This window comes from Orcinus orca, chromosome 7 (assembly GCF_937001465.1).
Source record: "Orcinus orca chromosome 7, mOrcOrc1.1, whole genome shotgun sequence".
NCBI lineage: Eukaryota > Metazoa > Chordata > Mammalia > Artiodactyla > Delphinidae > Orcinus > Orcinus orca.
The window spans coordinates 48,549,033-48,574,007 of record NC_064565.1 but is presented as its reverse complement, the minus strand read 5'-3'; the positions used below and the strand labels follow the sequence as shown (position 1 = coordinate 48,574,007).

Genomic DNA, 24,975 nt, shown 5'->3' with positions numbered 1-24,975 from the left:
AGAAAATTACAGACCAACATCACTGATGAATATAGAATCAAAAATCCTCAACAAAATACTAGGAAACAAAATTCAATAACACATTAAAAGGATCATATACCATGATCAAGTGGGATTTATCCCAGGGATGCAAGGATTTTTCAGTATATGCAAGTCAATCAGTGTGATACACTATATTAACAAATTGAGGAGTAAAAATCATATGGTCATCTCAATAGATGCAGGAAAAGCTTTTGACAAAATTAAACACCATTTATGATAAAACTCTCTAGAAAGTGGCCATAGAGGGAACCTACCTCAACATAATAAAGGCCATATATGACAAACCCACAGTAAATATCGTTCTCAATGGTAAAAAACTGAAAGCATTTCCACTAAGACCAGGAACAAGACAAGGATGTCCACTCTCGCCACTATTATTCAACATAGTTTTGGAAGGCCTAGCCATGGCAATCAGAGAAGAAAAAGAATGAAATGAATACAAATTGGAAAAGAAGAAGTAAAACTGTCACTGTTTGCCAATGACATGATACTATACATAGAGAATGGTAACGATGCCACTAGAAAACTACTAGAGCTAATTAATGAATTTGGTAAAGTTGCAGGATACAAAAGTAATATACAGTAATCTCTTGCATTCCTATACACTAACAACGAAAGATAAGAAAGAGAAATTAAACAGTCCTTTTCACCACTGCAACAAAAAGAATAAAATACCTAGGAATAAACCTACCTACGGAGGTAAAAGACCTGCACTCAGAAAACTATGAAACACTGATGAAATATATCAAAGATGACACAAACAGATGGAGTGATATACTGTGTTCTTGGATTGGAAGAATCAATATTGTGAAAATGACTATACTACCCAGAGACATCTACAGATTCAGTGCAATCCCTATCAAATTACCAATGGCATTTTTTTACAAAACTAGATCAAAAAATCTTAAAATCTGTATGGAGACACAAAAGACCCCGAATAGCCGAAGCAATCTTGAGGGAAGAAAACAGAGCTGGTGGAATCAGACTGCTGACTTCAGACTATACTACAAAGCTACAGTATTCAAGACAGTATGGTACTGGCAGAAAAACAGAAATACAGATCAATGGAACAGGATAGAAAGCCCTAGATTAATGGAAATAAAAACAAAAATAAATGGAACCTAATGAAACTTAAAAGCTTTTGCATGGCAAAGGAACCTATAAAGAAAACGAAAAGGCAACCCTCAGAATGGGAGAAAATATTTGCAAATGAGTCAAAGGACAAAGGATTAATCTCCAAAATATATAAACAGCTCATGCAGCTCAATATTAAAAAAACAACCCAATCAAAAGCACAGAATACCTAAATAGGCATTTCTCCAAAGAAGACATACAGATGGCCAAGAGGCACATGAAAAACTGCTCAACATCACTAATTATTAGAGAAATGCAAATCAAAACTACAATGAGGTATCACCTCACACCAGTCAGAATGGCCGTCATCAGAAAATTTGCAAACTACAAAGGCTGGAGAGGGTGTGGAGAAAAGGGAACCCCCTTGCACTGTTGGTGGGAATGTAAATTGATACAGCCACTGTGGAGAACAGTATGGAGGTTCCTTAAAAAAACTAAAATTACCATATGACCCAGCAATCCCACTACTGGGCATATACCCAGAAAAAAACGTAATTCAGAAAGACACATGCAGGGCTTCCCTGGTGGCACAGTGGTTGAGAATCCGCCTGCCGATGCAGGGGACACGGGTTCGTGCCCCAGTCCAGGAGGATCCCACATGCCACGGAGCGGCTAGGCCCGTGAGCCATGGCCGCTGGGCCTGCGTGTCCAGAGCCTGTGCTCTGCAAAGGGAGAGGCCACAACAGTGAGAGGCCCGTGTACCACAAAAAAAAAAAAAAAAGACACATGCACCCCAATGTTCATTGCAGCACTGTTTACAATAGCCAGGTTATGGAAGCAATCTAAATGCCCATCTACAAGACAAATGGATAACGAAGGTGTGGGACATGTATAGAATGGAATATTACTCATCCATAAATAGGAATGAAATTGGATCATTCGTAGAGACGTGGATGGACCTAGAGATTATCATACAGAGTGAAGTAAGTAAGAAAGAGAAAAACAAATATCATATGTTAACGCATATATGTGGAATCAAGAAAAATGGTACAGATTTCTGCAAGGCAGAAATAAAGACACAGATGTAGAGAACAAACATATGGACACCAAGGGGGGAAGCAGAGTGAGTGGTGGTGGGATGAATTGGGAGATTGGGATTGACGTATGTACAGTATTATGTGTAAAATAGATGTTAACAACTGGCTGTATTAAATAAAGTCAAATAAAATTCAAAAAAAAAGTATATGGGAGTATATGCATAGGTTACATGCAAATACTATGCCATTTTATGTAAGGGACTTTTGCACCTGTGGATTTTGGTATCCACAGGGGGTCCTTTAACCAAACCACTTTGGATACTAGGGACGACTTCAGTCCCATTTGTCTGTTTTTGCTTTTGTTGCCTGTGCCTTTGGTGTCCTAGCCAAGAAAGCATTGCCAAACTCAATGAATATTCTCTTCAACAAGTGTTGCTGGGAAAATTAGATATCCACATATGGAAGAATGAAGTTGGATCCTTACTTTAACCATATACAAAAATCAATTCGGATGGATTAAAGAACTAAGTATAAGAGTTGAAACTATAGGGCTTCCCTGGTGGCGCAGTGGTTGAGAGTCCGCCTGCCGATGCAGGGCACACGGGTTCGTGCCCCGGTCTGGGAAGATCCCACATGCCATGGAGCGGCTAGGCCCATGAGCCATGGCCACTGGGCCTGCGCGTCTGGAGCCTGTGCTCCGCAACAGGAGAGGCCACAACAGAGAGAGGCCCACGTACCGCAAAAAAAAAAAAAAGTTGAAACTATAAACCTCCAAGAAGAAAGCATAGGGGAAAGCTTCATGACGTGGAAAAATGTGTAGTCTTTCCCCATTGTGTAATGTTGGCACCCTTGTGAAGATCATTTGACCATATATGTGAGTGTTCATTTCTGAGCTCTCTGTTCTGTTCCATTGGTCTGTATGTCTGTCTTTATGCCAGTACCACACTATTTTGATTATTGTAGCTTTGAAGTATGTTTTGAAATAAGAAAGCATGAAGCTTCTAGCTTTGTTCTTTCTCAGGGTTGTTTTGACTCTTCAGGGTCCCTTGAGATTCCATATGAATTTTAGGATAGATTTTTCTATTTTTGCAAAAAATGCAGTTGGGATTTTGATAGAGATTGCATTGATTCTGTAGATCACTTTGGGTAGTATGGAGTATTTAACATTATTAACTCTTCCAACCCGTGAATACAGGATGTCTTTCCATTTGTTTGTGTCTTCTTTTATTTCTTTCAGCATGTTTTGTAGTTTGCAGTATAAAAGCTTACAAGGATTTTGCTTGGGATAGTGTTTAATCTGTAGATCCCTTTGGTATTGACAACTCCAATTCACAGGTATGATATAGCTCTCCTTTTATTTAGGTGTTCTTTTAAAATTTAAACTGAGTTTATTTTATTTATTTTTGGCTGCGTTGGGTCTCCATTGCTGTGTGCAGGCTTTCTCTATTTGTGATGAGCAAGGGCTACTCTTCATTGTGGTGCGCAGGCTTCTCATTGCAGTAGATTCTCTTGTTGTGGAGCATGGGCTTTAGGTGCACGGGCCTCAGCCGTTGTGGTGCACAGCCTTAGTTGTTCCGCAGCATGTGGAATCTTCCTGGACCAGGGCTCGAACCTGTGTCCCCTGCACTGGCAGGTGGATTCTTAACCACTGCACCACCAGGGAAGCTCTGTTTAGGTCTTCTTAATGTTTGCTAAACAGTGTTTGTGTTTCGGTCTGTAGGTTTTGCACATATTTTGCCAACATTATCCTTAGGTATTTCATTTTTTATAACAAATTTGTAAATACAACTTTTCAAACTTTCGATTTCCAGTTCTTAATGGCCTGATATTTCACACTGGATTTTGTAGATTTACTTTATTTTTTGACTTGCTTAATTAGTTTATTAGTAACAAGAGCTTTTAAAATAGATCCTTTGACTTTCTAAAGTAAAAAAAAAATTCATTTTATTTTTTAGATTCCACATATAAGTGATAATATACAGTATTTATTTTTCTCTGACTTATTTCATTAAGCATAATACCCTCCAGGTCCATCCATGTTGCTGTAAATGGCAAAATTTCATTCTTTTTTATAGCAGACTAGTATTCCATTATATATACATACCACATCTTCTTTATCCCTTCATCCATTGATGGACACTTATATTGCTTTCATATCTTGGCTGTTGTAAAGAATGCTACTATAAACATTGGGGTGCATGTATCTTTTTGAATTACTCTTTTCATTTTCTTCGGATATATACCCAACAGTGGAACCGCTGGATCATATGTAGTTCTGTTTTTAGGTTTTTGAGGAACCTCCATCTTGTTTTCCACAGTGGCTGCACCAGTTTACATTCCCACCAACAGTATACTGGAGTTCCCTTTCTCCACATGCGCACAGCATTTGTTACTTGTTGTCTTTTTGATGATAGCCATTCTCACAGCTGTAAGGCTATATCTTATTGTAGTTTTAATTTGCGTTTCTCTGATGATTAGCAATGTTGGGAATTTTTTCGTGTGCCTGTTGGCCATCTGTATGTCTTCTTTGGAAAAATGTCTATTCAGGTCTCCTGCACATTTTAAAATCAGGTTCTTTGTTGATATTGAGATGTATGAGCTGTTTATATGTTTTAGATATTAACCCCTTATCAGTTGTATCATTTGCAAGTACTTTCTCCCATTCAGTAGGTTGTCTTTGTGTTTTATTGCTGGTTTCCTTTGCTGTACAAAAGCTTTTAATTAGGTCCCATTTGTTTAGTTTTGCTTTTGTTTTGATTGCCTTAGGAGAAAGATCCAAAAAAATACTGCTACAATTTATGCAAAGAATGTTCTGCCTGTTTTCTTCTAGGAGTTTCATGGTGTCAGGTCTTACATATAGGTCTTTAAACCATTTTGAGTTTATTTTTGTATATGGCATGAGAAAATGTTCTATTTCCATTCTTATACATGTAGCTGTCCAGTTTTTCCAGCACTACTTATTGAAGAGACTGTCCTTTCCTTATTGTATTTTCTTGCCTCCTTTGTCATAGATTAATTGACTGTGAGTGTATGGGTTTATTTCAGGGCTTTCTATTCTGTTGCATTGATCTATGTGTCTGTTTTTCTGACAGTACCATACTGTATTGATGACTGTAGCTTTGTAGTATAGTCTGAAGTCAGGGGGCATGATACCTCAGCTCTGTTCTTTCTCAAAATTGCTTTGGGAATTTGGGGTCTTTTGTGTAAATCTATAGATTGCTTTGGGTAGTATGGACATTTTAACAATATTAATTCTTCCAACCCAAGAGCACTGGATATCTTTCCATTTCTCTGTATCATCTTCATTTTCCTTCATCAGTGTTTTATAGTTTTCACAGTATAAGTCTTTCATTTCCTTGGTGAAGTTTTTTCCTAGCTATTTAGTTATTTTTAATGCAATTTTAAATGGGATTGTTTTCTTGCTTTCTCTGATAGCTCGTTATTAATGTATAGAAAAGCAACAGATTTCTGTATATTAACCCTGTATCCTGCACCTTTACTGAATTTATTCTAATATTTTGGTGGAGATTTTAGGGTTTTCTATATATAGTATCATGTCATCTGGAAATGTGACAGTTTTACTTCTTCCCTTCCAATTTGGATGCCTTTTCTTTTTCTTATCTGATTGCTGTGGCTAGGCCTTTTTTTTTTTTTGGCTGTGCTGGGTCTTCGTTTCTGTGCGTGGGCTTTCTCTAGTTGCGGTGCATGGGCCTCTCACTGTCACGGCCTCTTGTTGCGGAGCACAAGCGCCAGATGCTCAGGCTCAGTAGTTGTGGCTCACGGGCCTAGTTGCTCCACAGCATGTGGGATCTTCCCAGACCAGGGCTTGAACCTGTGTCTGCTGCATTGGCAGGCAGATTCTCAACCAGGGAAGCCCCATGTGGCTAGGACTTCTAATACTACGTTAAAGAGATGTGGCAAGGGCTTCCCTGGTGGCGCAGTGGGTGAGAGTCCGCCTGCCGATGCAGGGGACACGGGTTTGTGCCCCGGTCCGGGAAGATCCCACGTGCCACAGAGTGGCTGGGCCCGTGAGCCATGGCCACTGAGCCTGCACGTCCGGAGCCTGTGCTCCGCAACGGGAGAGGCCACAACAGTGAGAAGCCTGCATACTGCCAAAAAAAAAGAGATGTGGCAAGAGTGGGTATCCTTATTTCTGATTTTAGAGGAAAGGCTTTCAGTTTTTCACCATTTAATATGATGTTAGCTGTGGGTTTTTCATAAATGGACTTTATTATGTTGAGGTATGTTTCCTCTATACACAAGTGATTTTTATATGTTGATTTTCTATCCTGCAGCTTTGCTGAATTTATTTTTTGTGTGGAATCTGAATTATCCTCTTTACATATTGCTGGATTTGATGTGCTAATACTTCCAGTATTTTTATATATGTGTTCATAAGGGGATATTGGTTGTACTTTTCTTGTAATGTCTGACATGGTATGAAAGTAATTCTGGCCTCATAAATGATTGCTAAGTGTTTCCTCTCCATTTTCTGAGTTTGTACGGTATTGCTATTGTTTTTTCCTTAAATGTTTGTTAGAACTTACCAGTGACGTCATCTAGGCCTGAAGTTTTTTGTAGGAGAGTTCTTAACCACAAATTCAATTATGAATTCAAATCCAGGTTTAATAGGTTAGTTCTCAAAATTGAATTTGTGACTGTTCTCTGTTGGAGGTTTGCATTTTTTATCATCTTAAAATACCCTTGTTGGTATCATTTAATGTATTTTGTCTTGAATTTTGTCTCATACATTTCAGTCTTGGCTCTCTTGTTTTTTTTAATAGCTGCATGGTATATTTCTTTCATTTTATGTATTTTTAAAATAAACGTAAGTATACATACTGAATTTTCACATAATCAAGTCAAGAAGGGTAGTCAATATTGTGACTTAACATTAATCAGAAGCACTTTATTTTTCAAGTGTATATATATATTTAATTTTACTGAAGTACTGTTGATTTTCAGTGTTAATTTCTGCTGTGCAGCAAAGTGATTCAGTTATACACATATATACTTTTTCATGTTCTTTTCCATTACGGTTTATCAAAGGATATTGAATATAGTTCCCTGTGCTAGACAGTAGGACTTTGTTGTTTATCCATCCTATATATAATAGTTTGCATCTGCTAATCCCAAACTGCCCAACCTTCCCTCTCCCTTGGCAACCACAAGTCTGTTCTCTATATCTGTAAGTCTATTTTTGTTTTGTAGATATGTTTGTGTCGTATTTTAGATTCCACATAAAAGTGATATGGTATTTGTCTTTCTGACTTCACTTAGTATGATAATCTCTAGGTCCATCCATGTTGCTGCAAATGGCATTATTTCATTCTTTTTTATGGGTGAGTAGTATTCCATTTTACCATATCTTCTTTATTCATTCATCTGTCAGTGGGTATTTAGGTTGTTTCCATGTCTTTGACTATTGTAAATGGTGTTGCTATAAACATTGGGGTGCATGTATCTTTTTGAATTATGGTTTTCTCTGGGTATATGCCCAGTAGTGGGATTGCTGGATCATATGGTAATTCTATTTTTAGTTTTTTAAGGAACCTCCATACTGTTCTCCATAGTGGCTGTATCGATTTACATTCCCACCAACAGTGCAAGAGGGTTCCCTTTTCTCCACACCCTCTCCAGCATTTGTTGTTTATAGATTTTCTGATGACCATTCTAACTGGTGTGAGGTGATACCTCATTGTAGTTTTGATTTGCATTTCTCTAATAATTGGTGATGTTGAGCAGCTTTTCATATGCCTCTTGGCCATCTTTATGTCTTATTTGGAGAAATGTCTATTTAGGTCTAATGCCCATTTTTCAGTTGGGTTGTTTGTTTTTTGTTGAGTTGTATGAACTCTTTGTATATTTTGGAAATTAAGCCCATATTGGTTGCATCATTTGCAAATATCTTCTCCCAGTCCATAGGTTGTCTTTCTGTTTATGGTTTCCTTTGCTGAGAAGCACATTTTTATCTAAATTGAAACAGACAGTGTCTCTTTTGGGTCTAGCTTAAGTATCATGTTTGTGTGATTTGTTCGTGCTGTTGCACAAAGCAGTAATTGTTCATTCTCGTGTCAGTATACAGTTTACTTATCCATTCTACTATTGATAGTCATTGTTGGCTATCGTAAACATGCTGCCATGAACCTTTGATCATTTTTTGTGTGTATGAATGTACAAATGCATTTCTGTTGGGTGTATTCCTGGGAATGGATATACGTAGTTATCCGGAGTGGTTGAATCAGTTTATACTTCCACCAGCAGCGGGTGAGAGTTCTAGTTGCTCCATAGCCTTCTGTACATTTAGTATTGCCTTTGTTTTTCATTTAAACCTTTGTGGTGCCACCCATTCATTTTTAAATTTTATTTTATTGAAACAATTGTAGATTCACACTCTGTTCTGTAAGAAATGAGAGATTTGTTGCACTTTTCCCAGTTCCCTCACTGGTAGCATTTTGCAGATGATACTGTACTATTACAACTAGGGTATTAACATTGATGCGATCCACAAATCTTATATTTAGATTTCCCCAGATGTGTATTAAGTTGTATACAGTTTTGCCCCTTTTGGAAGTTTGAGTATCAACCACTATTGAAGACAAAACCCACAAGGACCGCTCCTGTTGCCTTCTTATAACTATATCCATCATCTGCCTGCTCTCTTCCCACCTCCACCCCAGTGTGTCCTCTGTTTCTAAAATTTTGTCATTTCAAAATTGTTATATAGATGGGCTCATACAGTATATAACCTTTTGGGATTAGCTTTTTTCATTTAGCATAATTCCCAGCTAGTCACCATCCCAGCTAGTCACCATCCATTTATTTTTAGCCTTCCTGTGTTACTTTGTTTTAGAAGTGTTCCCTGTGGAAAACATACAGTTGAATTAAATTTTAAAAATTCAGTCTTATCTTTAATAGAACAGAACCAATTTCTTTTGCTTTCTTCTACTTCCCTTTTCCCCCTTCTTTCCTGAATTGATCACATGTCCTTTTTGGCTTTTTTCTTCCCCATGGTGTTTTGGAAGCCCTATACCTTACATCTGTTGAATTAACTGTCTCAGAAAAAAATTTCTGAGACTTGTTTCTGCCTATATTTCAGCATTCTTACACAGTATTTTTTTCATCTATCCTTTTAAATTATGACTGCAGCATGTGCTTGGTGAAAAACACTTAAGCAACACAGAAATAAATATTTTGAAAATGTGGAGACTCTTCCATACTCTGGTATATCCTTCCAGATATTTTTCTAGCCACTTATAATTTTGTTCTATAACAAATAGGATGATACATTAAAAAATTTTTATTTAATATATATCAGATAGTATTCCCTTGTTAGTATATTCAGAACTACTTCATTCTCAACTGTAGGACAGTATTTTATGGTATGGATGTTCCATATATTAACTCTTACTCTGTTAAGACATTTCGCCAAGTAATTCTGCAGAAAAAAATCCACAGTCATATAGTATATACAGGTATACTTGTTGAACTATTTCTGTTGGATAAATTCTCAATACTGATAGGCACTGCCATATTTAATTTTTTTGTTTTAATTATGCTCAGCTTTATTTTTAAATATTAGCATGTGCAATTTTTGTCCATTTTGACCTCCAGATAAATTTTAGAATCATTTTGTTATGCTACAAAAGAAAATCTCATTGACATTTTGATTAGAATTACAGAAAAATCTAAAAACGAAATGTTAATTTTGGGGTGGAGCGAGTAGGAATGACAACTTTCACTAGTCAAGCGTTCAATCTCTTCTGAACATTTAAATATGTTAATTTTTAGAAAAATAAGTGTTCACATTTATAACTCATCATTCTAAATTGTAAAAACCTAATAAACCTTATCTGAGCACGCTGATTTTTCTCTAAAGCCTTCACAGTGTTACCAAACCCAGGTCTGGCTGCTTGCTGCTCCAAAGCCAATTCTCGAGAGACAAGTGTTGGTAGGAAAGGAAAGGTTGCTTTATTTTGGAGGCTGGCAACTGGCGGGGAGGGCAGATGCCAGTCCAAAGCCTGACTCCCCCTGCCGACAATTAGGGGGCAAGAGTGTATATAGACAGAGGGAGGGGGCTACATGCAGAAACAATACAGTCAGCTCTGACAGTCATCTTGAAATTGGTCATCAGTGGCCTTACCAGCGTCATCTTGATCGTTTTAGGTACAGTTAATCTTCAGTTCCACGTTTGGTTTCCATTTCTTTGAGGCCAGTTCTTGTGGCAGCTTATGTCATGACTAGAGCCTGGTCATCATGTAGATAACTTCTTCCACCTGGTGGAGGTTTCAGTATTTATAAGACAGCTCACAGGATATGGCTCAGAATATTATCTGTAGCCCTTAAGGAGGAACTAAAGGTCCTTGACTATGCTTAATGACTAAACTATTATTATTTGATCTCCTTTGACTGTTTTCCTTTGTTTCTGCACTCTGATTAAACTTATCTTTGGCTAAAGTTTTTCCACAGACAAAAGGCAGGCTGAGTACATGGTTGGGGGCGGGGGGCAAGGACCATAGGGTCCTGCTCCGTTTCAACGGTGATTTATCTCAATTATTTATAGAGAATACATTCTTTAGCGTCTGTTGTTTCAGTGCAAGTGTAATGTCAGTTTCTGATTTTTTGTTTCAGTTTGATATGTATTTTTATTTCTCTTGTTCAGGGTACACTGCTTCTTGAATGAATTCTGTGCCTTTTATCAATTCTGGAAAACTTTGCTATTCTCATTCTGTACACCTTCTCCAGCTTGCCTACCAGTCATCTCTTCTGCATTGTGTTAATGCTATACCATTGAGATTTTCTTTCAAAATTTCAGTATTTGTCATTTCTGGAAATCTGATTTAGCATGTAGATTAAGGCGCATAGACTGCTTGGGTTTAAATCCCAGCTGTGTCTTTCCATACTTGTATGATCTTGGAAAGTTATTCAGGCCATGCATGAATTTCTTCATAAAGTTGTACAGATTAAATAATACAGGTAACAGTGCCCTGGAACAGCCTAATGATACACAATTAGCTGTATAAGTATTAAATATTTCTTTTTCATAGTACATTGTTTTAGATTCATTCCCATTTTAGGAATACTCACTGGTTGTTTCTGTTATCAGTTTCTGAGGTTTGTGTGATCTAATCCTTCTCTTTGTTTCTGCATGCTTGTCTTCAGTCAAGCGTTACCTGTGGAAGTTGAGTACAGGAAGAGGGCACATAGCTCCAAAGGAGTGTTGGGCTTGCTTTGTCTGTTTCTCAGGACAACAGGTGGGCAGCGGTGGGCTAAGAACTTGGACAACAGATGTATTAAAAATTCAGAGCCCAGGCCTGTGAGCTAATAATATTTTTCACTTGAACTTTTTTCACTAGAGCAAAGCCATTTGAACCTGTAAGTCAGCTATCCATGTTAGAAATGGTGACTAAAAGAAGCACCTTTTAAGTATAATCTAGTAAGAAATTTGGGGGTTTAATCTTTATTACTAGAAATAGCAGTGTATGGAATGAATAAAGTAAGTGTCATTACTTTGGTATCTTATCACAACTTAATTATCTGAGTATATTCAATAATTATGAAGTAGGGCTTCCCTGGTGGCGCAGTGGTTGAGAGTCCGCCTGCCGATGCAGGGGACACGGGTTCGTGCCCCGGTCCGGGAAGATCCCACATGCCGCGGAGCGGCTGGGCCCATGAGCCATGGCCGCTGAGCCTGTGCTCTGCAACGGGAGAGGCCACAACAGTGAGAGGCCCGCATACTGCAAAAAATAATAATAATAATTATGAAGTAAAATTCTGTGAATAGAGCTTATTAAATATTGTTTATTTCCTAGAACTATCTGGTATAGCTCTTTTCTTTCTGGTATAGCTCTTGATTTGTCAACTCAGTATCTTGGTTTATAGCAAGAGTCAGATGGTACTGTCTGGGCAAAAATAATTTTAAAAATTATTGAAAGCTTTAAAATCCTTAGGTCAATTTAAAAAATATGAAAACAAGCAAACTTAGTTAATACTGAATGTAATGTGCACTATATATTTTCTTTTAAAAATCGTCAGTTTTTTCCCCTAGTGATGATACATGTTTGATTTCAAATAAGCTAACTCTAGTTATAGTCTAGTTATAGTAAACTTCAGGCATGAATTTTTAAAAGAAACCCAAATTTTCAGGTGCAGTTATTTCTAGTTACAGTGTTTGTTTCATTGCTTTTTTAATTATACATGACAGACAGACTGTCTGTGGGTGGGGAAGCGGTCCTTGCTTTGTATTGTAGTTCTGATAATACCTTTTAGTGCTTTGGGATGAACTTTGGTAGAACAGTTTGAAAGCTGACCTATAAATAGCAATGCTCTAGATCCACCCAGAATCCCTACTTTGTCTGTTAAACAAATGTTTCAGGGAATGTATCTGACCCCAGTAGAAAACTGTTGATTATTCCAAAGACTCACTACTTTATAATATCAGAGAAAGCTTATATTAAACTTTAGGATAAACTGTGACTAGTGTAACTGACTTTCTTATAGCAGGAAGCTTGTACCTCCATAGTGTGAATGGGTTGGTATTTTATTCACTGCTACCGCTCAAGAAACTGACAACCCACAGGCAGGGAAGGAAAAATTATTCATTTAAGGGAATTCAATTAAATACTATAAGATGATAATAGGCTCTAACAATGTAGATATCATAGAACTATTAAACATGGAGAGTAGAGAGTATGAAAAGTTGAATAAGCTCACTGATTATTAACTGAGTAAAAAGCCTATTTGAAATTTAGACAGTGAGGGACAGAAAAAGACTACTAGCTAATTTGAATATTACTTATATAGTAAGGAACCAATAGACACTAATACTATTGGTCTCATCTTTTTAAAAGGTATTAGTGTAAAGGTAAACCAGTAGATCAAAAATACAAACTTCCCTAAGTATCAAAATGGAAGAAACCAGCTCTACAGTGAAAGAAGTTATGTAAGTAATCTATAAAAATATAAAAAGAATGACAGAACTATATTACCAAACGTACTGATAATAAACAATTTGGCTTAACTCATCCCTAGAGAGATGAAAGATTTGAGGTTAGTTGACAAAGCACAATCTAACTTAAAGATTCAGAAAGGTTAGAAATAAAAGGATAGACAAAAATGAGACAGTTGTAACTAAAAATAAAGGAGTTACATACTTGCCTGCAAGAGAATTCAGACCAGAAAAAAGTTAAAATGACACAGGATACTATATAATACTGAAGACCACAATTCTCAGTGAGGACAAACCATTACTAGCTATGCAGTCCCAAACACAGCAACGACTTTCACAGAGCAGAAGCTACAGACAGTGTAAGGCAATGGAAGGAGAAATACAGCACAGTAATAGGCCTGATCATACCTCTCAGTCCAAAATAGGAAGTACACCTTCTTGTTGAATAGATCGCCAGAAATAACAAAAACACCACTGGGTCACCACAGTGGAATGTAACTAAAAAATTAATAACAAAAGTGGGCCCCTTTCACAACATGCTGTTATCATATGTATCTAGCTTGGTGGCAAATGAATTAGCTGTCACTGAACTCACAATATTTCACACGCCCATCATTTTTCAGAGGCCAGTGTGATATGTAAGATTGCGGTTCATTATATATCAGCTTTGCATAAATAAAAATTGAGTATATTTTCCTACAGAAACTATTCTTACAACTCAATAGTAAGACAAATAACCCAACTGAAAAAACAGGTAAAGGATTTGAATAGACCTTTCTTCACAGACGATATACAAATGGCCAATAAACACTGGAAAAGGTGCTCAACATCATTAGGGAAGTGAAAATCAAAACCACAAAGAGATACCACCTTCACACCCACTAGGATGACTAGAATCAAAAGGATGGAAGATGGCAAGGAGATGCAGAAATATTGCTAGTGGGAATGGAAAATGGTGCAGCTGCTGTTGAAAACAGTTTGGCAATTCCTCAGAAAGTTACCATGTGACCACACAATTGTACTTCTAGATATTTATCCTAGAGAATTGAAAATATGTTCATACAAAAAGTTGTACTTGAATGTTCATAGCAGTCTTATTGATAATAGCCAAAAAGTGGTAATAACTCAAATGTCCCATCACTGGATGGACAAATTTAAAAATCTGGTATATCTACACAATGGGATATTAATCAGATATAAAAGGGAACAGATACTATACATGCTACATAGATGAACCTTGGAAACATTAGGCTAAGTGAAAGAAGCCAGACAACAAAGGCCACATGTTGTCTGGGTCTGTTTATAGGAAATGTCCAGAATAGGCAAATCCGTAGAGACAAAGTAGATTAGTGGTCACTGGGGGAGAGGAATGACTGCTAATAGGTTCAGAGTTTCTTTATGGAATGATGAAAATGTTCTGAAATTAGATAGTGGCGATGGTTGCACAACTCTGTAAATTATACTAAGAACCACTGAATTGTATATTTAAAAGGGTGGCTTTTATGGTATGTGACTTATATCTCAAAAACAAAAGGTGGTACAGTATCTGCAGAAAGCATCTATGTTCACTAGGACGCAGGGAACAAAGAGAATGAGGAGTTGAGGTTATTAGAACCTCACGTGGGTCTCTCAGAACCAGAACTCAGGCTTCTAAGAAGGAGGAGCTACCCAGCTGGTGCTTCTTTCTCTAAAGGGGGAAGGGTAAGAGCTTTGGGCAGTACCTACAATGAAGCAAATATAAAAAAATTTGGAGAGTATAACCAGTTACCCCTGCCAGATAAAGGGCCATGACCAGGCACAACACTGATAGGAGCCTTCACCTTGTTTTTGTCTCCTTCTAGAGAAATCCTATTGCAGGACTTAACAAGGAGCCAGCTGGCAAAGCAGAAATGTGGTTTACAGTATCCTGGCTCCCAGCATGCTGAGTCCTCAGCATTATATATGGATTTGGAGCTGAGGCACATAGGTTAATAGGGCTAATCAGCATTTAGCAAGTTACATCAATGAGGAATCAATAGCCTTCGCGCGCGCGCGCGTGCGTGTGTGTGTGTGTGTGTGTAAACAAAAAGCAGTTAAAAGGTATGATGGAAGACAATTTACAAGAACAAAAACAAAACACTATAAAACATCCCTGTAAAGTCTACTTGGAAAAAAAATGGAAAGCATAGCACACTGATAGATAGGAAGACTCATCGTGAGCAAGATGTCACTATTAGGCTTTTTCCTAGAAATACAGAAGGTGATTATTAGGTTCCACTGGAAAGAACACACAACAAATAACCTAGAAAATAAAAAACAAAGAGCCCTACCAGATATTAGAACATGTTATAAAGTCTCTATAAAGTATACAGTGTGAGATTGGCACATGAATAGACAGACTAATGGAAAATAATTCTTAAAAATCCAGAAATTGATCCAAGTACATTTGGAAATTTAGTGAATGATAAACATGAAATTTTAAATCAGTGGGAAAAATAAGGAATTTTAAAAAGGGGTATTCTGACAACTAAGTAGTCATATGGAAAAGGATAAAACTGGCTTCATCTGTCATACTACACATCTAAATTAATTCCAAATGAATTAGACATATAAAAAATGAAACCTTTACAAGTCCCAGAAGAAAATGTAGGTAAACTCCTTGATAACCTGGAAATAGGGATACTTCCTAACCTGGACTCAAAATCCAAAAGAAGTTAGTATAAAAATTGAAAAATGTTCATATTCCATGGATGAAATAAACATTAAAAAAATTAGTATCAATCCTTCTCAAACTCTTTCAAACAACAGAAGAGGAAGGAACACTTACAAACTCATTTTACAAGCCAGTATTACTCTTAAGAAAACCAGACGAGGACACCACAAGAAAAGAAAATTACAGGCCAATATCACTGATAACCACAGATGCAAAAATCCTCAACAAAATATCAGCAAACCAAATTCAACAACACATTAAAAGGATCGTACACCATGGTCAAGTGGGGTTTATTCCATGGATGCAAGGATTATTCAGCATCTGTAAATCAATCAGTGTGATATATCACATTGACAAAATGAAGGATAAAAATCATATGACCATCTCAATAGATGCAGAAGAGCATTTGCCAAAATTTAGTATCCATGTATGATAAAAAAAAAACTTTCAATAAAGCAGGCATAGAGAGCATTACCTCAACATCATAAAGGCCATATATGACAAGCCCGCAGCTCATATCATACTCGATGGTGAAAAGCTGAAATCTCTCCCTCTGAAGATCTGGAACAAGACAAGGATGCAGACTCTCACCACTTAGATTCAACATAGCATTGGAAGTCCTAGCCAGAGCATTTTGGCAAGAAAAAGAAAAGGCATCCAAATTGGAAAAGAAGTAAAACTTGTCTCTATTGCATATGATGTAATATATATAGAAAACCCTATAAAGCCCACCAAAAAACTATTATAACTAATCAAACAATTCGATAAAGTTGCAGGTTAACAAAAATTGATATATAAATATCAGTTGTGTTTCTGTATACTAGTAACAAGCTAGCAGAAAGAGAAATTAAGAAAACAATCCCATTTGCAATTGCATCAAGAAGAATAAAATACCTAGGAATTTAACTCAGGAAGTAAGAGATCGGTACACTGAAAACTACAAGACATTAAGGTAACTGAAGAAGACACAAATAAATGGAAAGATATTCTGTGCTCATCGATAAGAATATTGTTAAAATGTCCATACTACCCAAGCAGTCTACAGATTTAATGCAATCTCTATCAAAATCGCAATGGCATTTTTCACAGAAAATAACAATCCTAAGATTTGTATGAAACCACAAAAGATTCCAAATAACCAAAGCAATCTGGAGAAAGAAAAGCAAAAATCATGTTGCACACCTGAAACTTTTGTCAGTTACATCTCAAAAATAAATCATCTGAAATAAAGAACAATCTACTAGAAAAGTGAGCCAAAAATATGGTCAGTTTACAGGAAAATGAAAAGCAAATGGCTCAAACATACAAAGAAATGTTCTAGCTCCCTCATAATAAAATAAAACTACTTGATACACTATACCATTGCTCATGAGAGACTGGTAAAAACTCAGTTTGACAGCATATTCTCTTGGTTGGGCTCTGGGGAAGATTCAGGCACTCTAAATGCCATTGCTAGTGGGGAAAAAAGATGGTAGAATTCCTATGGAAGTACTAGCATTTCTAACAAAATTGTATACATTTTCTCTGATGCAGCAGTCCTACTGCTAGAATCTCCCCCCAAATGATAGCACTCACTGTTCACTGCAGCACTATTTGTAAAAAGGTATTGGAAATAACCCAGATGTCCATCAATACATCCATACAGGGGAGTACTGTGGGGGAATAAAAAAGCAATGTATAGTTAAGTAAAAAACCAACCAACCAGGTACAGAATAGTGTGGAGCATGCTAACTTTTATGTAAGAATGTATATGCACTGTGTCTGTAACACATACATTTGCTTATATTTTCAAAAGGAAAGGGTAAACAAACTAACATACATGGTTACCTATATGGGAAGGGAGAGAACGTGGGTTGGACAGAGAAACTCTTAATGTGACTTTTTATAGTTTTTACTTTGAAACCATTTAAATGTTAAAATACATCATGAAAAACAAACCAGTCTCTAAAAATTGGGAGGATAAAAAGGGAAGCAAATGGACCACATTATATGTCCAGTAACATAATCAGAAATTTTTTTTTCAAGTGATTGTCAAACACAGGATTTCAATTAGACAAGCCTAGGGGATCTATCTTGGTGACAGAAAGAGCCAGAAAAAAATCTTTTACAGTCTTACATTAGTAATATATTGGCATTGTTAGTTTGAAACAGTTGTATGCATTGCAGATTAAAAGAAATAGGTTAATGTGTAAATGTAATTAGGAACTAAGATTTTAAGTTTAAGAGAAAGAGCTACAAGTATAAAAAAAGTAGTGAAGCAAAACCTCCAACCTTAACACATGCAAAAAAGTTTGTAAGAACATGGTATGAAAAACCTTAGCCAATGAATTTTTTTTTTTTTTTTTTTTTTTGGCATAGTAAATCCCTTTACTGTCAAGTCCTTAGTGGGGTGAGCTCTATAATCTCTTGGTATCTGTTTCCCTGACTTTTCAACATGTCGGAAAGTTTTGCCTTGTCATCCCCAGAGCTTTTTGCTCCCATCTTTAGCCACATTAACTGACACATAGCTGACAGCACTAGCAGGGCACTGTAGCTTCACTACCACTTTCCTCTACCTGGCTCGTTTCCTTTCTTCCTTTGTGCTACATCTGAATTTTTGACAGTCCTTTTTTCAGTTTTTTGACACTGTTGGAGGTAATTTGTGCAATCTTAATGCATCTTAAATGGTAGAATTTACGATGTTGTTGCAGAAATATTTGGGGAGCAGTGGTGCTAGACAAGACTACCACTTAAATTACAGTAAAGGCCTTGGCAATGGAGTTTTTGTACCCATTTTAGTAATCCTAACTTCCCTTTCCTACATTGCAAATAATTTGTGTATGTGCTTTTGTTTTTAGATGGCTATTCATACGAAAAGGAAGCAATGGAAAATTGGATCAGCAAAAAGAAACGTACAAGTCCCATGACAAATCTTGTTCTTCCTTCAGTGGTACTTATACCAAATAGGACTCTGAAAATGGCCATTGATCGATGGCTGGAGACACATCAAAAATAAAACTATTTTATATTGCATTATTTATATTTTCTGTGATTTCATTTGAATGATTTAAAGGTAGATACTAATCAGACATTATTAAAAGCAAAACAGAAGGAGAAAGGTAAACTTCTTAAACTTAGTTACCTATAAAAACTATTTACTGGCTATTTTCATTCTTTAAAACATAGAAACTAAGTAACACATATAACATCTTTTCTATTTTTACTATAAAAGCCTTTTTATACTAGTGGGAAAAAAAGCTTAACCTGTAGAGAAGTAAAGTTTTACAACTTTAAATTTGCCATGCTCAAATTTATTCTTGTTATAGATCATATTCCATTATAACCAAAGATTGGAATAATCTAGAATATAACAGATAAATCCTAGTTAATAACTGTTCATTTGATAACTCTTTGGAATCCTTCTAAAGAGAATTTTTAGCAAAACAATTGTAGATTTATGACTAAATTGAGAAAATCACTTTGACATGTTTAATGAGCAATTTTGTTAGATTCTAAGTTTGCAAGGTAGTAATGATTTTTCCCCCATTGTCTAAACCTAGGTACAAGTTAGATGGAATAAATTATCACAGGTACGTCAAGTTGACTTTGCTGAAACATATAAAGTGGCAAACTAGCCTCCCTTTACAATTTAAAATTCTTAGAAGTTCTCACATATAGTTTAAGCTAAGGTGACTATACATTTTTACACAACAGACTGATAGCTAATACAACACCCTGATAAACATTCAGAAGAAAACTACAAGTTCGGAAAGCTGAGGTTGTGTTGACTCTCCATTTGTCTCACAAGTTGTTTACCAGAATGGAAGCCATTAGTGGGAAAGCTTGTTAGAACTAAACTCTAAGGGCAGGCAGGGACCAAGACTCTGTGCTTACCCCCGAAATCCTCACTGTCGTCGTTCTGAAATTTGAAAACACAGAAATAAAAGGGAAAAATCAGTGTAAGTATTTATTCCGTCAGCCTTTTCTAGTGTTTTATAAACTTATAGCTAATATGCTGTATGTTCACAGCAGGGTGGAAAGCTACCACAGAAATCTCCAAAAACCTGTTCTTTGTAATTGCTGCTTTGTAAAATTTCTGTCATCCTAATGTATTACTGAATTTTATTTCCTTTGTGTCACAGCTGGGATTCACAATACGTGATTCTAGAAGAGTATTTTTTTTTTCATACTACACATGCCGCTCACATTCTTACTCATGAGGACCAAAAGATGGGAGCATGTTCTAGAAGGTGTTTTTCTATTGTATTCTATAGAGGAAGTATGCTAACATAATTCTAACAAAAGACTGGGTAAAATTGACAGAGCCCACCATTGGACCAGATATCTTTTGTTTTGATAAAATAGACTTATTTTCCAAAGAAGGCTGGCTGGTTTTCACATAAAAATTACTGAAAATCACTGAAGTCATTGATAGAAAACAGTAAATGTTGGTTATTTGCTAAATGTGTTAAAGAAGGTGCTTTTCTTTTTTACGTTTCACTAGGATAGTTTCTTGTTAAATGGCTGAAAACTAAGATGCCATTTACAAAAGTGAAGTGCATCTGTTTTTATATACAAACAAACCGAAGCGGAGCTGCTACTCCTTCCCACAAACACAAGCAAACTAAATAAACCAAACCCAAACTCACCCATAGGAAAGGACACCACACGGCCCCTCTGCACTCTTGGGGACCACCATCCGTGCAGGACTAGGCAGGAGCAGCCGTCACCTACCTGCCCACTGCCCGGTCCTCAGCACTGACCAGCAGCATCCCAAGGAGACTGCACTTCCTGGGGTAACTGGACCAAATACCTTTACTAAGAATCTATCAAAATCATAATGTAATGTATAATACATTCTAATAGTCACACTGGCAGCATCACAGGAAGTCATCCAATAAGAATGATCTATTAATAGAGTTTTCCCCTCCTACCCAGTTTTTTGTTTTTTACCTTTAGTTTAAATATATAGCTTTCAAGAGTGACTGAAAATACTTTACTTGGCCTTGCTAGTAATAGCAGTAACCACACAATAACTTGAAGTTGCTTAGGCTTAAGATTCCACATCAGGATTTTATCACAATACAACAGTTTAATGTTCACACTCATTCATACTACTTTGAAACTGAAATATGTGGTTATAAAGACAAACACTTTTAACTTAAAGATAATAGAAATATGAAGAACAAACTTTCACACTGGCACAGTGTTCAGTGTATGTATCACCAAAGTGGGAGTTATATACTGAAGATGCACTGTTGCCACTAAAACCACGCTCCAGGATTTCCGAACAGAGAAGTACAGAATGCTCTTCATGCGTTCTTCTCATTTCAGGCAAAAAGACTAATTTTGACCCCGGAATGTTTTGGGATTTCTGGAAGCCATTACCCTTGTTCTGAAATTATTAAATAAAATTAAATATGTATTTGTAGTATTACTGAGAAAAAGGCTTTCCACTTCTTTAGGATAAAATCACTCCGGATTTAAGCAAGGCAGATAGCTGACATCAGGATCTTCTCTACTTAGCCATTGTTTCATTTAATGCAAAACAAATTCTATTAATTGTCTTTATTCCATATGGAAAAGTACAGTAGTTGTGCAGAAACAAAACTACATAACAAAAGAGTAAGACTTCCACAAATATTAACGAAAACAATGAACAATAAATAAGCCATAGTAGTTACAGCAGAACTCATGAGACGCCTCTAAAAAAGACTGACAAAGCTGTACAAAGTACTCTGTACACACTCAGGAACAAATGGAGAATGACACCAGAAGAGTCCTATTCGTACAAAACCATAATGATGCTCACAGGGACTTCATTACAACTATTCGTTTTTAAAACATTCTGTAAATATAGAACTTCCTTCTCTCCAATTCTAGAAAGTAAATTTCACATCCCAACATACAAAACAAATACACTCCCACCACCTCTCTCAAACTAGTATTTTAACATCCTCCAATAGCACACCATTTTCTTATAAAAATACCTTTAAAATCAAGGTTCACTCCTGTACCTTATCTTTACAAATGAATAATACATCAGTTTGGACTTAAGTAGCACCTCAGAGGTGTTCATATAAATGAGATAAAGTGCTGTTACTTGTATACTGTTAACATGCCATATATATTATCGTTCAGTGCAATAACCAGCATGGACGAAGCTTAAAAAGAACATGCAAATATATGACTTTAAGATTAACTACTTGAAATAGTTATATTTACAAGTCTGAATACAACTTGGCTACATGATATATACAACACGTGGCTATAAAGTAATGACTATAATAAAACGAAAGCAATAACCGACCACACCTTAAGTATCCGAATTAAATATTGTCATTAGAGGACCTTGGAAGGTTTGTTCCAGGAGTGCTATCATTGATAAAAGCCGGTTGGGGACCAACTGAGAGCTAATTTACATGTCACCGAGAATGCTGTATTCTTAGTATTTTAGCCCAAATTCAACTTAACCACCAATCATGATTCCAAATGGTTTATACTGTTTCCAAATATTAAAAACACCTTGAAGCGGGAATATAGTTCCAAAAAAAGGAACCATAACACAGAAATAGGTGTTTAATCTTTTTAAGGGAACTGCTATAAAGGGAACAATACTTGGATGTTCTTATATTTTGCTTAAAAAAAAAAAAGTGACCCATATAACACGTATAGTCACATTCAGCTAGAAATTACTCAGGTCTTTCATATATATATATACACGTGCACATACACACTGACCCTTGAACAACAAAGGTTTGAATTGTGCAGGTCCACCTATACATGGATTTTTTTTTCCCCGGTCAATACATACTACATGATCCACGGCTGGTTGAATACGAGGATGTGGAACCCTCCACAGGGCCGACTAAAAGCTACACTGTACATTTTTGACCGTACAGGGGATGGGCGCCCCTAAGTCCCATGTTGTTCAACAGTCAACTCTATGTGTACGTGCATATATATATAAATTAAGATATGACTCATTGGAACTGTAACTTGAAAATTCCATCTTTTCCAGAACATATCACCTGGATATTATGTCATGAGCTAAACTTATCACTAGACATTTACATTATCTAAGAAATAATATGATCTTACCACATAGCAAAGGCTAGGAGAAAAGTGATAAAAACCAAATAATTTCAAAAGAGAGAAGCATGAGTTAATGTCTTCTTGGCTGTCTTCAATTTTTAACTTAACAGGCATAACTAGTTGTAGTTTTCAATTCTGGTTAGCATTCTTATTTCTGGTGACTTCTATCTATCAAAGAAATTTAATCCCACATTTTCAACATATCAATGGCATCTGATCCACCCCCAAGGGAAAAATAAATATGTGACTAAAGAGTAATTTTTCTCACAAACCACCATTTAATGACTACCAGGAGCCAGCACACCGTTTTCCAAATACCACACGTGGGTCTCCCTCACGGCTCACACGTTTGATTCTATGAATGATCGCTTTGGTTTTGCTGAAGGGAGGTGACTCCTGTGGGCTTCACTGCTGATGTGAGGCTGCTGTTTAGAGAGACTTTCCTGATACGCATGAGAAACCGTCTTAGTTACCCGGCTGTCTTGGCAGTGGACTGGAATTTGGCACTTCTTTTCTTCTAGCTCCTTCCCCTGGGCCCCGTTGTGGACCCCTCCACCCAGAGTAGACACAGAACGGGTTTTGGCTTGGCTACTGTATCCTCCTGCTTGCTTGAGAGAGGGCTTCTCAGAGCTTGAGGCCTGCAGGCCAGCCGCGGAAGGCATGTTCGTCGGCAGCCCCTCTGGCACCGTGCAGTGCCAGGCGCAGCTGGGAGGGTGGCTCTGCTGCTGGAACCTCGCTGTCTTGTCCATGATGCCCATGAACGGAGTACTGCGCGGCCTGTGCTCAGCTGGGCCACTCGGAGCCTGGCTACCAACCCTGTCTTTCATTCGAGCATCTGGTCCTTGGACCTTGAAGCCCTCTGAAAAACTGCTGCTTGAAGCCAAACTACTGGTTGAACTTGACATCTTGATGCTGCTTGACGGAGAACCGGAAGAGCCTGAGCTGGGGAGGGAAGCCGGGTGTCGCACGTCGCTGCAGCTCACTGGCCCGCCTGGGTTTAGAGGGGCTACGTCCACAGCCACGGTGGCACGAGACAGAAGCCTCTCTGCAGTTTTTATCTTACTCGGTAGAGGATACGCAGCGTCACCCTCACTGGGCTGCAGCTGGACGCTGGGGCTGGGCCCCAGCCGATCTCCCGAGTGGCTAGAAGCTGCTCCCGCAGGGAAGGTGCCTGTTCCCTCCAGATGCTGGTTTCTGCTTCCGGCGGCGGGGGTGGCAGAGAGTCTTCCAGGCATGGGACTCGGGGGAGGATTCTGCGAAGAGACCTGCGTTTTCGAGCTAGCATTTCTCAGGCCAGCTTGCCCAGAACCCAGGTGCTGGCTGGTTTTCACGATCTGCGCCTGCTTGGTGGGCTGCACCCTCAGCCCCGGCTGAGCGACCGGCTCCCTCGGGGGCTTGCTCACCCCCAGCCGATTCTGTGGCGATAGCGGCCTCATTTTGGACTGGAGCCCTTCTTGAAGGTTTCGGATGTATGGGGAGGGGGCAGAGGAGGGCGGCTGGGGCCTGGGAGCGAGGGGAACGGATTCTTCCTGTGGAGAAGTCTCCTCCTCTTCAGCCTCCTCGAGGTGAAAGCCGTCGTTCAGGCCGGGGGTCGGGGCGTCCTCCTCGTGGTCCGAGTCGGCGGGGGGCGCTGGCGGCGGGCACTGCTGCTTCTGCTGCTGGCTCCTCTGGAGCTGCCTGCATTCCTCTTCTACGCGCGCCAGGAGCCTCCTGATCTCCTGGTTGGTGGGACAGAGCTTCACGGCTTCCCGCAAGTCAGCCAGAGCGGCCGTGAACTGCCTTTATATTAAAAGAGACGATATAATTACAGGCCACGTAAGAACAAGCTCTGAACGTAACTGTTCATAAAGCAGCTCTGCTAAAAGAAAAGAGAAGGTAGCTGAGTGAGTGCTGCACAGTCATGGTGTGGACGGACCCCACGGAACTAGCTTAGAGTTCCTCGGCTAAGTGGCAACGCTGAACTCTAACCCAGACCTGAGCGGCTCCGGGGCCCTGCTGTCTCTATAAAGACCACTGGGCTGGGGTGAGCGCAGGCAGAAAGCAGTGGGGGTCAGAATCCTCTTAACGTCACCTTCCCCATCCCTCTCACCACGTCCACCTGCAACTCA

At 38.1% G+C, this 24,975-nt stretch overlaps 2 protein-coding genes and 2 long non-coding RNA genes across 19 annotated transcripts in view; 1 reads left to right on the top strand and 3 right to left on the bottom strand.

Annotated features, from left to right (window-relative positions):
• The window catches only part of WDSUB1 (WD repeat, sterile alpha motif and U-box domain containing 1), a 76,745-nt gene extending 57,940 nt beyond the window's left edge, over positions 1 to 18,805 (top strand). For 8 of the 11 annotated variants that reach the window (XM_004266286.4, XM_033421833.2, XM_033421834.2 and 5 more), the window contains one exon: positions 18,631 to 18,805. In XM_004266286.4, coding sequence (XP_004266334.1) covers positions 18,631 to 18,788 — 158 coding nt within the window. In that variant the 3' untranslated portion in view covers positions 18,789 to 18,805. Of the gene's footprint in view, positions 1 to 13,003; positions 13,096 to 14,942; positions 15,120 to 18,630 lie in introns of those variants that run through there. The other 3 variants (XR_004481542.2, XR_004481543.2, XM_033421837.2) reach the window with 3 other exon arrangements.
• Positions 1 to 24,975, bottom strand: part of LOC125964950 (uncharacterized) — a 340,974-nt gene that overhangs the window by 42,435 nt on the left and 273,564 nt on the right. The window lies entirely within an intron of this gene.
• LOC125964949 (uncharacterized) overlaps positions 7,035 to 24,975 on the bottom strand; it is a 260,419-nt gene continuing 242,478 nt past the window's right edge. The window contains exon 2 of the long non-coding RNA XR_007478279.1: positions 7,035 to 7,847. This is a non-coding gene — a long non-coding RNA (uncharacterized LOC125964949). The remainder of the gene's footprint in view (positions 7,848 to 24,975) is intronic.
• TANC1 (tetratricopeptide repeat, ankyrin repeat and coiled-coil containing 1) overlaps positions 21,326 to 24,975 on the bottom strand; it is a 230,760-nt gene continuing 227,110 nt past the window's right edge. For all 6 annotated transcript variants that reach the window (XM_049712019.1, XM_049712023.1, XM_049712020.1 and 3 more), the window contains one exon: positions 21,326 to 24,646. In XM_049712019.1, coding sequence (XP_049567976.1) covers positions 23,209 to 24,646 — 1,438 coding nt within the window. In that variant the 3' untranslated portion in view covers positions 21,326 to 23,208. The remainder of the gene's footprint in view (positions 24,647 to 24,975) is intronic.